General features: G+C 42.9%; 1 protein-coding gene across 3 annotated transcripts in view; it reads left to right on the forward strand.

The window, feature by feature from the left end:
* The window catches only part of LOC106607972 (pleckstrin homology domain-containing family G member 1), a 130,563-nt gene that overhangs the window by 58,644 nt on the left and 58,880 nt on the right, over positions 1-13,039 (forward strand). Inside the window, exon 1 of one of the 3 annotated variants that reach the window (XM_014205510.3) lies at positions 11,038-11,544. The exons of the other annotated variants lie outside the window; for them this stretch is intronic. Within the exon in view, the coding sequence (XP_014060985.1) occupies positions 11,535-11,544 (10 nt within the window). The 5' untranslated portion in view covers positions 11,038-11,534. Of the gene's footprint in view, positions 1-11,037; positions 11,545-13,039 lie in introns of those variants that run through there. 3 annotated transcript variants of the gene reach the window in all.

The following is a 13,039-nucleotide window of genomic DNA, read 5'->3' on the forward strand; positions in this document are numbered from 1 at the left end:
CCCCCCCTTCCCGTCTGTAGCCCCCCTCTTGGGACAGATGCTAAAGCGCCGAGGGGGTTGGAACGAGTCACTTTTTTCCTTTCGTGCAGAACTTTTCCACAAAGTTTTGTTGGTCTCTTGTGTTCAAGCTCTCTGAGTGTGTGTGTGTGTGTGTGTGTGTGTGTGTGTGTGTGTGTGTGTGTGTGTGTGTGTGTGTGTGTGTGTGTGTGTGTGTGTGTGTGTGTGTGTGAATCCTTACCCCACTCCAAGTGTCTGTCTGTCTGAGTGCTATGAGGAATAGAGGGCTTTATTGACGCTCTGCCCTCGGTGCCTCTCTTCACTCCCTTCCTCAGGCTCGGGGGTGAGCTGAGCGCCTGACTGTTACCATGGTGACCACAGCGCTATAGCCTCGATCATCCTGGCAACCACACAAACCCTCAAACCCTAAGTGTGTGTGTGCATGTGTTTGTGGGTGCCCTGTGTTAGCCATGAAGTGGAGAGGGCTGTTTTCAGAAGAATCGTTTTGCTTCTGAAGAGCCAGAGGGAAAGTGGAGGAGTTGTAAAAGTTATATTAGTTAGGAGGAAACGAGGGTAAGAGAGGGTGTCAGATAGGATAGGCTGTGACTGACTGTAGGGATTGGTCCTTAATGAACTGCCCAGACTTCGGAGCAGGAGCGCTGGTCAATGGTGTTGTGTATTTGCTTAGCCGGGGGTGCTCGTTATGTGGCAAGGGGAGAAGGCGGTCGGTGTTTGGGGTTAGGGGGAGAGGGTGGAGGCAGAGGCCTTCATGGGTCAGTGGGTCCCCTTAGTACTAGAGGGGTTGTGCTGCTGGAGATGGACTACTTACTGGATGTTTCCTGAGACGTGTTGGGGTGGGGGCTCTAGTTAGAGTTCCCACTGAGAGGGTTCACTAGCGTTGTATGGTAACCTACTGACCAGTGACCAGTAAGCTGCACTGACCGGTAGGGGAGGGGGGCAGTATTATTGTATGGTCAGTAAAAGGGGGAGGGTTTAGGGGATGCCCTGCTGCTGGGACCAGTACCTCTCCTCTGAAGAAGGGGGACAAACAGCCGACCTACTCGTGTGTGTGTGTGTGTGTGTGTGTGTGTGTGTGTGTGTGTGTGTGTGTGTTGCAGCAGCTATTGTCTGAAACGTGTGGTCATTAGCTGGTGTCTGTCCTGACGTGAGCTGAACTGTCCACAGACTAGGTGATCACTTATTAAAATTGAAATTAAATATTTGTAACGGTTTGTAATAAACAAATGGTGTTCATTTGGAACATGTGGCGATTACCTTTTCTTATGAAAGAAATATACTTCCTGTTGCATTCCATTCTTGTTTGATGCACAGTGTACCTGTATGTATGCAAACTTACACTCTCACACTTGTCCCATTACAAACCCATTCTGTGTATATAGGGTGAAAAACTGAACACTAAACACAAGTAGTGGGCTGGGGGGGTCTTTTGTTTGGGACGGCTACCAGCTATTGATTAGGGCTAATCCTCCTTGTAAAGAGAGTGTGAGTGAGAATCTGTGAAATTTGAGAGATAATTCAATTTGAGTAAATTTCCTGCAATTCTACACATTTTGCCATGGGGTGCAGAGAATTTGCAGTTTTGAAGCAAGTTTGCTGGAATTCTACACATTTTGCCATGGAGTGGAGAAAATGTTTGGCAATTTAACTGATTTCATGCAATTCTACTCATTTTGCCATGGGGAGGAGTTCGGGCTGGGCGATATCACCAAAATCTCATATCTCCGATATCCCGATAACGATACATATCACGATATAGCACATTTTCTGTAAATTCAATGAATAAATTGTTTATATAAAATTACCATATGTAAAGGCCTATTTCTTATTACATTTTGAATTATACTCAACAAATAAAAAGTACTTACTCATATTTGATTATTTTTCCTTTTATTTAGAACCTTTGTACAAATTTTCAATTAAGCGTGTAACAAAATATTCATGTATAAAATCTAAGAAGGTAAGTAGAAAACATCAAGTAAATAGGCCTAAAATTTGAATATGGTCTAAAATATCCAAACTAAACAACGTCTGAGTCAGGGGTTTGTTTTGAGCACCCGACTGTACTTTTTTGGGTCTCATCCGTAGACTCTCTCCGTACTGTTTCACATGATTCTTGCGTAGGTGGTAAAAGAGGTTAGTGGTGTTTGTGCCTGTTATTGGGACCAGCCTGTGGCATATTTTGCAGAGGACGGTTTTCTGGTCCGTGTCCAGACATTTCATACCCAAAGCACGTCCATACGACTGAAGTAGCTCCTGTTTTAGGTACGAGCTCTGTGTCTCCGTGCTCTGTGTCACGTTCACTCTCCTCCATGTTTGTTTGTGTTGCAAATATCGCAAAGCGTCAGCCAATTGATGTAAAATATTGCATTAAAGAGTGTGATTTGCGACACAACGAAATAAGCATAATATGAAACGATAAGACGTTTTTCTATCGTCACACGGTATATATCACCCAGCCCTAGGCGGAGGTAACAATTGGAAGCTGTACAGATAATTTCCTGCAATTCTACACTTTGCCATAGGGTGGAGAGACATTTTTGCAGTTTCAAAGCAAATTTCCTGCAATTCTATACATTTTGCCACGACTTATGCCACGTTAAACCTTTGATGCTTACGAACACATGGGTGTGATCATTCTACAGTTCTCCCTGCAGCGTACACTCAAACCGGTGTGATTTAGAACACTTATTTAGAACGTCCAGATACGATTGAGGCAACAGACAGCGTTTGAGGTGGCCAAACCTGTTTTTTCACAGAAACGTTTTGCACAATGTTGGATACAATGAATTTGTATTAGGATATTGAATTTGTTTTTAATATTTTTGAATGTTTACTGCACAAATTGAATCATTGAATTCATAAATTGAACTTGTTTTTCTTGATTTGAAACAGAATTGAATGAATATTGCATTCTGTTTTAAAATCAAATGTAAGTTTAATTGAATATTCAAATTCAATATTTATATATTCACTTTCAATATGATATTGCGTTCATTGTCTGTGTATCAAGTTTACAAACCATAATTTCAATTTAATCAAAGTTTCATACAGTTGTAGTCGGAGTTTACATACACCTTAGCCAAATACATTTAAACTCAGTTTTTCCACAATTCCTGACATTTAATCCTAGTAAAAATTCCCTGTCTTAGGTCAGTTAGGATCACCACTTTATTTTAAGAATGTGAAATGTCAGAATAATATTAGAGAGAATGCTTTATTTCAGCTTTTATTTCTTTCATCACATTCCCAGTGGGTCAGAAGTTTACATATACTCAATTAGTATTTGGTATCTTTGTCCCCATGTGCAGTTGCAAACCTTAGTCTGGCTTTTTTTATGCCGGTTTTGGAGCAGTGGCTTCTTCCTTGCTGAGTGGCCTTTCAGGTTATGTCGACATGGGACTCGTTTTAATGTGGATATAGATACTTTTGTACCTATTTCCTCCAGCATCTTCACAAGGTCCTTTGCTGTTGTTCTGGGATTGATTTTCACTTTTCGCACCAAAGTACGTTCATCTCTAGGAGACAGAACGCGTCTCCTTCCTGAGCGGTATGACAGCTGCGTGGTCCCATGGTGTTTATACTTGCGTACTATTGTTTGTACAGATGAACGTGGTACCTTCAGGCGTTTGGAAATTGCTCCCAAGGATGAACCAGACTTGTGGTCTACAATTTTTTTTCTGAGGTCTTGGCTGATATCTTTTGATTTTCCCATGATGTCAAGCAAAGAGGCACTGAGTTTGAAGGTAGGCCTTGAAATACATCCACAGGTACACCTCCAATTGACTCAAATTATGTCAATTAGCCTCAGAAGCTTCTAAAGCCTTGACATCACTTTCTGGAATTTTCCAAGCTGTTTAAAGGCACAGTCAACTTAGGGCATGTAAACTTCTGACCCACTGGAATTGTGATGGAGTGAATTATAAGTGAAATAATCTGTCTGTAAACTATTATTGGAAAAATTACTTGTCATGCACAAAGTAGATGTCCTAACCGACTTGCCAAAACTATAGTTTAACAAGAAATTTGTGGAGTGGTTGAAACACTTAGGTTGGAGTCATTAAAACTCGTTTATGTAAACTTCTGACTTCAACTGTATATTCAACTTCTCATACTGGTACTTTGCCAGTCAGGAAAGGTAGAGCTGAACAGATAGAATCAAACGCTTACTGTGGTAAACAGAAACTTCTGGCAGTTTCTTAAGCCATTGTGGCATGTTGAATTCATTTTCTTAAGCTGAATTTGACTCTAGCATTTGAACCATTTTGGCTATGAGCTATTATGACCCCATTCCTGAAAGCTAAGACTATCTGGCGTTTTGATGTGCATTCTGTTTCCCTCTATGATGATCACAGGCCAAGTTAGAAGGGAGTGTCAAAGAAAAACGCAATTTGTCCCCCATAAGAATGAGTCTGACCCCATTTAGTTGTCTGGTCGATTGTTTGGTCAATAGGCTGTTGGTTGACCAAGATCTGATAGTATTTTGTTAACTTAACACCACTGTGGAGCTTCTCAAAGTAATTTTTTCTTCACCTCAAACAGCAAGTAAACAAAGTCTGTTTTTACATCCGTTGAGAATGACAGTAGTTCCTCAACGTAGCCTATTTGAAATGTCTTTCTAGCTCTCTTTTGATAACCGCTTCGTGTGAAAGGGAGGGAAAAAATGTAATGCTCTGATCCAGGGGAAACGTCATAAAATAGGCCTACCCGATTACTTATTCTTTGCGTAAATTGCCTACAGCTATGTCTATCCTGTCTGGAGCTCACTGGTGCAGGAAACTCTGAGGGCCCAGAATATTTATACAATGTTGCAAGTTTGCTACTGCCAGCATCAGGCCAGACCAAAGTTAATAGTTGATACAATACAATGTTTCAGGTTCCTTGCAGACAGGCCATGCGTATCCAATGTGATTTATAGGATATTTATTTTTATCAGGATATTGTCAACCTGCAGGCTGCAATGTTTTTATTTGTTGGCTTTATGTAGGCTATTTTTACTTTGTTCGAAATAGAAGTTCATTTTAGAATTTTGATTAACCACATGATAATGAGATAGCTGGTGTAGCCTATTATCGACCTGCAACTTCAGGAGCGTAACAGCAGAATCTGCTAAGGCCAGCAGCAGCAGGAGGAGGGTCGGAAACAGCCTAACCAGAAGGAGGAAAAACTATCTTGATCTCTGGCTCCCTCTTGAGTAACTTGTGTCTTAATTATTTAATCGTAATGTGCTTAAAGCATCAGACAAGCTCAGTAGCCTATATATATAGTTGATTTGACTAAAACACACAGACAGACAGACAGACAGACAGACAGACAGACAGACAGACAGACGCCTACTGCACAACAACACTTTCTGTGGCAGAAGGATCTGTGCATCCCATTTAATGAGTGCAACAGAGGTGGTGTGATGAGTAGCCTCGTAATTACCAGACCGATTACCGTGTGTAGCGAATCATTCATGTAAGCTCGCGGGATCAGGCCATCTCACGAGGCTATGTTTAATTATTATATACTGCTCAAAAAAATAAAGGGAACACTTAAACAACACATCCTAGATCTGAATGAAAGAAATAATCTTATTAAATACTTTTTTCTTTACATAGTTGAATGTGCTGACAACAAAATCACACAAAAATAATCAATGGAAATCCAATTTATCAACCCATGGAGGTCTGGATTTGGAGTCACACTCAAAATTAAAGTGGAAAACCACACTACAGGCTGATCCAACTTTGATGTAATGTCCTTAAAACAAGTCAAAATGAGGCTCAGTAGTGTGTGTGGCCTCCACATGCCTGTATGACCTCCCTACAACGCCTGGGCATGCTCCTGATGAGGTGGCGGATGGTCTCCTGAGGGATCTCCTCCCAGACCTGGACTAAAGCATCCGCCAACTCCTGGACAGTCTGTGGTGCAACGTGGCGTTGGTGGATGGAGCGAGACATGATGTCCCAGATGTGCTCAATTGGATTCAGGTCTGGGGAACAGGCGGGCCAGTCCATAGCATCAATGCCTTCCTCTTGCAGGAACTGCTGACACACTCCAGCCACATGAGGTCTAGCATTGTCTTGCATTAGGAGGAACCCAGGGCCAGCATATGGTCTCACAAGAGGTCTGAGGATCTCATCTCGGTACCTAATGGCAGTCAGGCTACCTCTGGCGAGCACATGGAGGGCTGTGCGGCCCCCCCCCAGAAATGCCACCCCACACCATGACTGACCCACCGCCAAACCGGTCATGCTGGAGGATGTTGCAGGCAGCAGAACGTTCTCCACGGCGTCTCCAGACTCTGTCACGTCTGTCACGTGCTCAGTGTGAACCTGCTTTCATCTGTGAAGAGCACAGGGCGCCAGTGGCGAATTTGCCAATCTTGGTGTTCTCTGGCAAATGCCAAACGTCCTGCACGGTGTTGGGCTGTAAGCACAACCCCCACCTGTGGACGTCGGGCCCTCATACCACCCTCATGGAGTCTGTTTCTGACCGTTTTGAGCAGACACATGCACATTTGTGGTCTGCTGGAGGTCATTTTGCAGGGCTCTGGCAGTGCTTCTCCTGCTCCTCCTTGCACAAAGGCGGAGGTAGCGGTCCTGCTGCTGGTTTGTTGCCCCCCTACGGCCTCCTCCACGTCTCCTGATGTACTGGCCTGTCTCCTGGTAGTGCCTCCATGCTCTGGACACTACGCTGACAGACACAGCAAACCTTCTTGCCACAGATCGCATTGATGTGCCATCCTGGATGAGCTGCACTACCTGAGCCACTTGTGTGGGTTGTAGACTCTGTCTCATGCTACCACTAGAGTGAAAGCACCGCCAGCATTCAAAAGTGACCAAAACATCAGCCAGGAAGCATAGGAACTGAGAAGTGGTCTGTGGTCCCCACCTGCAGAACCACTCCTTTATTGGGGGTGTCTTGCTAATTGCCTATAATTTCCACCTGTTGTCTATTCCATTTGCACAACAGCATGTGAAATGTATTGTCAATCAGTGTTGCTTCCTAAGTGGACAGTTTGATTTCACAGAAGTGTGATTGACTTGGAGTTACATTGTGTTGTTTAAGTGTTCCCTTTATTTTTTTGAGCAGTGTATATTTTTTTTATTTAACCAGGTAGGCCAGTTGAGAAGTTCTCACTTACAACTGCTACCTGGCCAAGATAAAGCAAAGCAGTGCGACAAAAACAACAACAGAGTTACACATGGGATAAACAAACGTGCAGTCAATAACACAATAGAAAAATCTATATACAGTGTGTGCAAATGTAGTAAGATTAGGGAGGTAAGGCAATAAATAGGCCATAGTAATTAATTACAATTTAGCATTAACACTGGAGTGATAGATGTGCAGATGATGATGTGCAAGTTGAGATACTGGGGTGCAAAAGAGCAAAAAAAGAACAATATGGGGATGAGGTAGTTGGGTGGGCTATTTACAGATGGGCTGTGTACAGGTGCAGTGATCGGTAAGCTGCTCTAACAGCTAATGCTTAAAGTTAGTGAGGGAGATATAAGTCTCCAGCTTCAGTGACTTTTGCAATTCGATCCAGTCATTGGCAGCAGAGAACTGGAAGAAAAGGCGGCCAAAGGAGGTGTTGGCTTTGGGGATGACCAGTGAAATATACCTGCTGGGGCACGTGCTACGGGTGGGTGTTGCTATGGTGACCAGTGAGCTGAGATAAGGCGGGGCTTTACCTAGCAAAGACTTATAGATGACCTGGAGCCAGTGGGTTTGGCAACGGATATGCAGCGAGGGCCAGCCAACGAGACCATACAGGTCGCAGTGGTGGGTAGCATATGGTGCTTTAGTGACAAAATGGATGGCACTGTGATAGAGTACATCCAATTTGCTGAGTAGAGTGTTGGAGGCTATTTTGTAAATGACATCGCCAAAGTCAAGGATCGGTAGGATAGTCAGTTTTACGAGGGTATGTTTGGCAGCATGAGTGAAGGAGGCTTTGTTGTGAAATAGGAAGCTGATTCTATATTTAATTTTGGATTGGAGATGCTTAATGTGAGTCTGGAAGGACGGTTTACAGTCTAACCAGACACCTAGGTATTTGTAGTTGTCCACATATTCTAAGTCAGAACCGTCCAGAGTAGTGATGCTAGTCGGGCGGGTGGGTGCGGGCAGCAATCCGTTGAAGAGCATGCATTTAGTTTTACTAGCATTAAAGAGCAGTTGGATGCTACGGAAGGAGTGTTGAATGGCATTGAAGCTCGTTTGAAGGTTTGTTAAGTGTCCAAAGAAGGGCCAGATACAGAATGGTGTCGTCTGCGTAGAGGTGGATCAGAGAATCACCAGCAGCAAGAGCGATATAATTGATATATACAGAGAAAAGAGTCGGCCCGAGAATTGAACCATGTGGCACCCCCATAGAGACTGCCAGAGGTCCGGACAACAGGCCGTCCGATTTGACACACTGAACTCTATCTGAGAAGTAGTTAGTGAACCAGGCTAGGCAGTCATTTGAGAAACCAAGGCTATTGAGTCTGCCGATAAGAATGCGGTGATTGACAGTGTCGAAAGCCTTGGCCAGGTCGATGAAGAAGGCTGCACAGTGCTGTCTTTTATCGATGGTGTTTATGATACTGTTTAGGACCTTGAGCGTGGCTGAGGTGCATCCATGACCAGCTCGGAAACCAGATTGCATAGCTGAGAAGGTACGGTGGGATTCGAAATGGTCGGTGATCTGTTTGTTAACTTGGCTTTCAAAGACTTTAGAAAGGCAGGGCAGGATGGATATAGGTCTGTGATGAGCATCCTTGGCTGAGACATGAAGACGTGTTAGTTTGACTGATGGGTCTCCTGTTGTCTCCTGTGCACCACACTATGTAACCTTTCAGGTCTCAGACAAGTTGGATTAGATGAGTTTATTAGTCATATGCACAGCGTCGTAATTGCAGGAAACAGTGAATTTCTTAAGCTCCGAGCTCTAACAGTTACTCATCACACGAGCATGGTCAGCGAACCCCTTTGACCTCCTCTTTGATGAGACCCATCCAAGTCACAGGACCAATGCCTAGGCTTTAGCTCAATAGACCAACAGTCTTAACCCAGTCAGTCACGTTAGCGGAGACTTGAACCTAGACTATCTTTAAGACAAAATAACACATGTCAAACTAACATGTCTTCAGGTCTCAGGCAAGGTTCTCATCACGTAAGCATGGATCACCAAACCACGCGAGTAACCTTGCTGGATCTTGAAGACTTGTGTTAGTGTAGCAGATGGGATCTGTGAAACTCTGAAGTGTTGCCCCTTGCACAATTGAAGAAGGCCTTTTTTAATAGCATGATGGGTTGGAACGCTTCAGGAGGGCTGTCACGTGTGTTTGCGAGGCAGATGTCCTGAGTTTCAACTGTAATCGTTAAGCAAGCAGCGTGCCGTCCTTTACATGAACTTCCTGTACTTTTCTCTATAGGCATTCGCTAAATTTGCTAACACAGTCTTGTTATCTACAGGAGACCTGGTTTGAACCCAGTCAGTCACAAGTGCAAGATTAAACAGGGAGTGGAAAGACTATCCTTAGAAGGGCTATGAAGGGGCATTTTAACCTATATTCTTATGGGTCCAAATATATATATTTTTTGTGACACTCCTTTCTAACGCATCCTGTGATCATCATAGCGGGGAATGTCCATGCTCCAGAGAGACTTAGCTTTCAGGAATGGGGTCATAATAGCTAATAGCCAAAATGGCTCAAATGCTAGAGTCAAATTCAGTGTAAGAAAATAAATGGAACATGCCACATTGGCTTCAGAAACTGACAGAAGATTCTGTTACCACAGTAAGCATTTGATTTTATCTGTTTTCCTCGACCTTTCCTGACTGTCAAAGTACCAGGATGTTGTCTCTGGTTTTGAATCTGAATTTAGAGAACTGAATTAAAAGACTGAATCTGAATGCATCTGAGAAGTTGAATATACATGTCTGAAACTTGGATAAACTTGAAATTATATTATGTAAACTTGATACACAGAAAATGTATGCAATATCTACCATATTAAAAATGAATTTATAAATATTGAACTTGAATATTCAATTAAATAGAATTTTAGAACTGAATGCAATATTCAGTTTCAGATCATGAAATACAAGTTACATTTCTGGATTCAATTTTTGCATTACAAATAAAAAAAATATGACATTCAAATACAATATCCTAATACAAATTCTAAATTATGGAATTGAAATACAGTTTCTGTATTCTGAAATCGCATCATAGGGGTAGTGGTGTTTCTGTGCTGTGCTGTACAATGTAGGCCTACATTGTATGCCCTCCCGATTTTGATACAAATCATCATGATATCATTCTGCCAGGTAGGTCTACTTTGCAGTCAACATTTATTGGGAAGGTTTGTTGGGAAAGAAATGTTCATTCAAACATCTCTTGATGACTGCATTGCGCATTGCAAAGTTTCAACCTAGACTTCGGACCAAACTTTTTGAATGCAAAGGCCTGCATACCCATTGTTGTCTTAGTTGGCATTTACTGGTAGATATAAGTTGAAACGTCTTTCCAATCCTACCAATGTTGTTCACTATTCTACTTTGATACGCATCAGTCGGGATTAAGAACTGAGTATACGCAATGCCCACTGAAAAAAAATATAGCCCCCCCCCATTGGTACGTGCCCGATTTTGATACTTCAACCATGATTACTACAAGTTCATATAGCTGGCTAGACCAATCTCAAAAAAAAATCTTGAGATGGGCTAATTGAGTCACTGTCAGTTACTGACATATCAAGAGAGAAACTGCTGATTCACAACCCCATTTTGAAATTGCACCTTGTATATTCTACTAGTCTAACTCTCAGCAGAGACAATTGAGACCCCCGACTGAGTTCCCCAAAACATTTTGGTGGTCACGGGCCCCCTAGCGGCCAGGGCCCTAAGCAACCGCTAATGTCACTTATACCTGGTGCCGGCCCTGGAGATGGCACTTACTGTGGAACTCAGGTCCTTGTAATTTGCTGTGGGAGAGAGGGGAGGAGTCAGGGGGAGGGGAAAGCCCAGTGGGGAGGGAACAGGGGAGTGCAAAGGCCATTCAGTCTGATGCACACACAGAGAAATACAGACATACACAGAGTGTATGTGCTACCACTAGAGAGAGAGAAAGAGAAATGTAGGCTGTCTGAAAGAGCGACCGAGAGCCCAATGAGAGACCGTTTTACCAAGCCAGCGAAGGAGAAAGAGAGAGAAAGCTATACAGAGCATCGGAGAGAAAGAAAAGGACAGCAAAAGTGGTCAGCTGCTACACCAGTGAGAAGTCTGTCTGTGATAGGTGGCAGAGTGAGTGTGTTGGGAGCAGCGGACTACACGCTTGCTCCCTGAAGAAGGAAATTTATCGGGCTGACTGAGAGAATGTGAGGTGTGCTGTGGGAATTCTGCTGGCTGCGGGAACTGGGAATACTGCGATCAGAAAAGTCTGCTCCCTGTGGATATGTGAATTTTCCTGGACTGTTGTTTTCTTTCAAAACATTCACTCCTCTGTTATCTTTGCTAAAGGAAATTCAAAGCCATTATGCCAACTGGTAAGCAGAATTTATTTCAGGTATTTCTAATGTAGACTGTTTTATGTCCTAGGCCATTTGAGAGCTCTTTCAACTGTAAAGGTTTAACATCAGTTGGTTCTGTATGGTAAAAAAATGGCTCAGGTGTTTGATCTGCAGTCAAAGGTGCAGCAGAGTGTATATTTCTTTATCTTTCATATATATTTTTTTTGTGTGGTAAACTGGGGGCCTTGTGGTATATTGAAAGTCTTTGAAGGTGAATGCCTTGATGGTGTGTCTGGTAGGAATGAGTACTCCTGTTCATGTTTTTATTCACATGGATGTAAGAGCTGGCTCTGTTTTAGTTCCACATGTATTTCTTGCGTCTGGTAAAGGTCATTTGAATGAAACTTGTGTTGTGCTTTTGTCGTCCTTGCTTGTTTGTTGTGTGTTGTATCTAGCCCTCGTATTGCTGTCAGTTGTGGTTGTGTGTTGGCTCCTTTTGTGTGTTGGTGTGATATCTTCTCCCTGCTGACACTGTTGTGTGAAGTATGTGTGACCTCTTTGTGGAATGGTTCTCTCCCCTGTGCTGTGAACAGTGTTTTCTAGTTTTCCTGCTGAGGCAGTTGAATGCAACATGTTTGCTTTTTCACAGGGTTGTTGGTTCTTGATATTGTTGTTGTTCCATTGCAGATTACGAGTGATTATTTAAAATTCAGATCATCCTTAGTTCCTCTCCTGTAATTTCTCCCCCACAGACGTTGTTTGTAGGTAGAGCCTAGTCTCACTGATTTGAGAGGTGGAGATACAGTTGAAGTCGGAAGTTTACATACACCTTAGCCAAATACATTTAAACTCAGTTTTTCTCAATTCCTGACATTAAATCCTAGTAAAAATTCCCTGTCTTAGTTTAGTTAGGATCACCACTTTATTTTAAGAATGTGAAATGTCAGAATAATAGTAGAGTGATTTGTTTTAGCTTTTATTTCTTCCATCACATTCCCAGTGGGTCAGAAGTTTACATGCTACCAAATACTAATTGAGTGTATTGCCTTTAAATTGTTTAACTTGGGTCAAACGTTTTTGGTAGCCTTCCACAAGCTTCACACAATAAGTTGGTGGCATTTTGGCCCATTCCACCTGACAGAGCTGGTGTAACTGAGTCAGGTTTGTACCAGATACACCATGGCTTTTTTATGGCGGTTTTGGAGCACTGGCTTCTTCCTTGCTGAGCGGCCTTTCAGGTTATGTCGACATAGGACTCGTTTTACTGTGGATATAGATACTTTTATACCTGTTTCCTCCAGCATCTTCACAGGGTCCTTTGCTGTTGTTCTGGGATTGATTTGCACTTTTCGCACCAAAGTACGTTCATCTCTAGGAGACAGAACGCGTCTCCTTCCTGAGCGGTATGACTGCTGCATGGTCCCATGGTGTTTATACTTGTGTACTATTGTTTGTACAGATGAACGTGGTACCTTCAGGCGTTTGGAAATTGCTCCCAAGGATGAACCAGACTTGTGGAGGTCTAGGGTGA

The sequence above is a fragment of the Salmo salar genome, chromosome 06, assembly GCF_965601325.2.
Source record: "Salmo salar chromosome 06, fSalSal1, whole genome shotgun sequence".
NCBI lineage: Eukaryota > Metazoa > Chordata > Actinopteri > Salmoniformes > Salmonidae > Salmo > Salmo salar.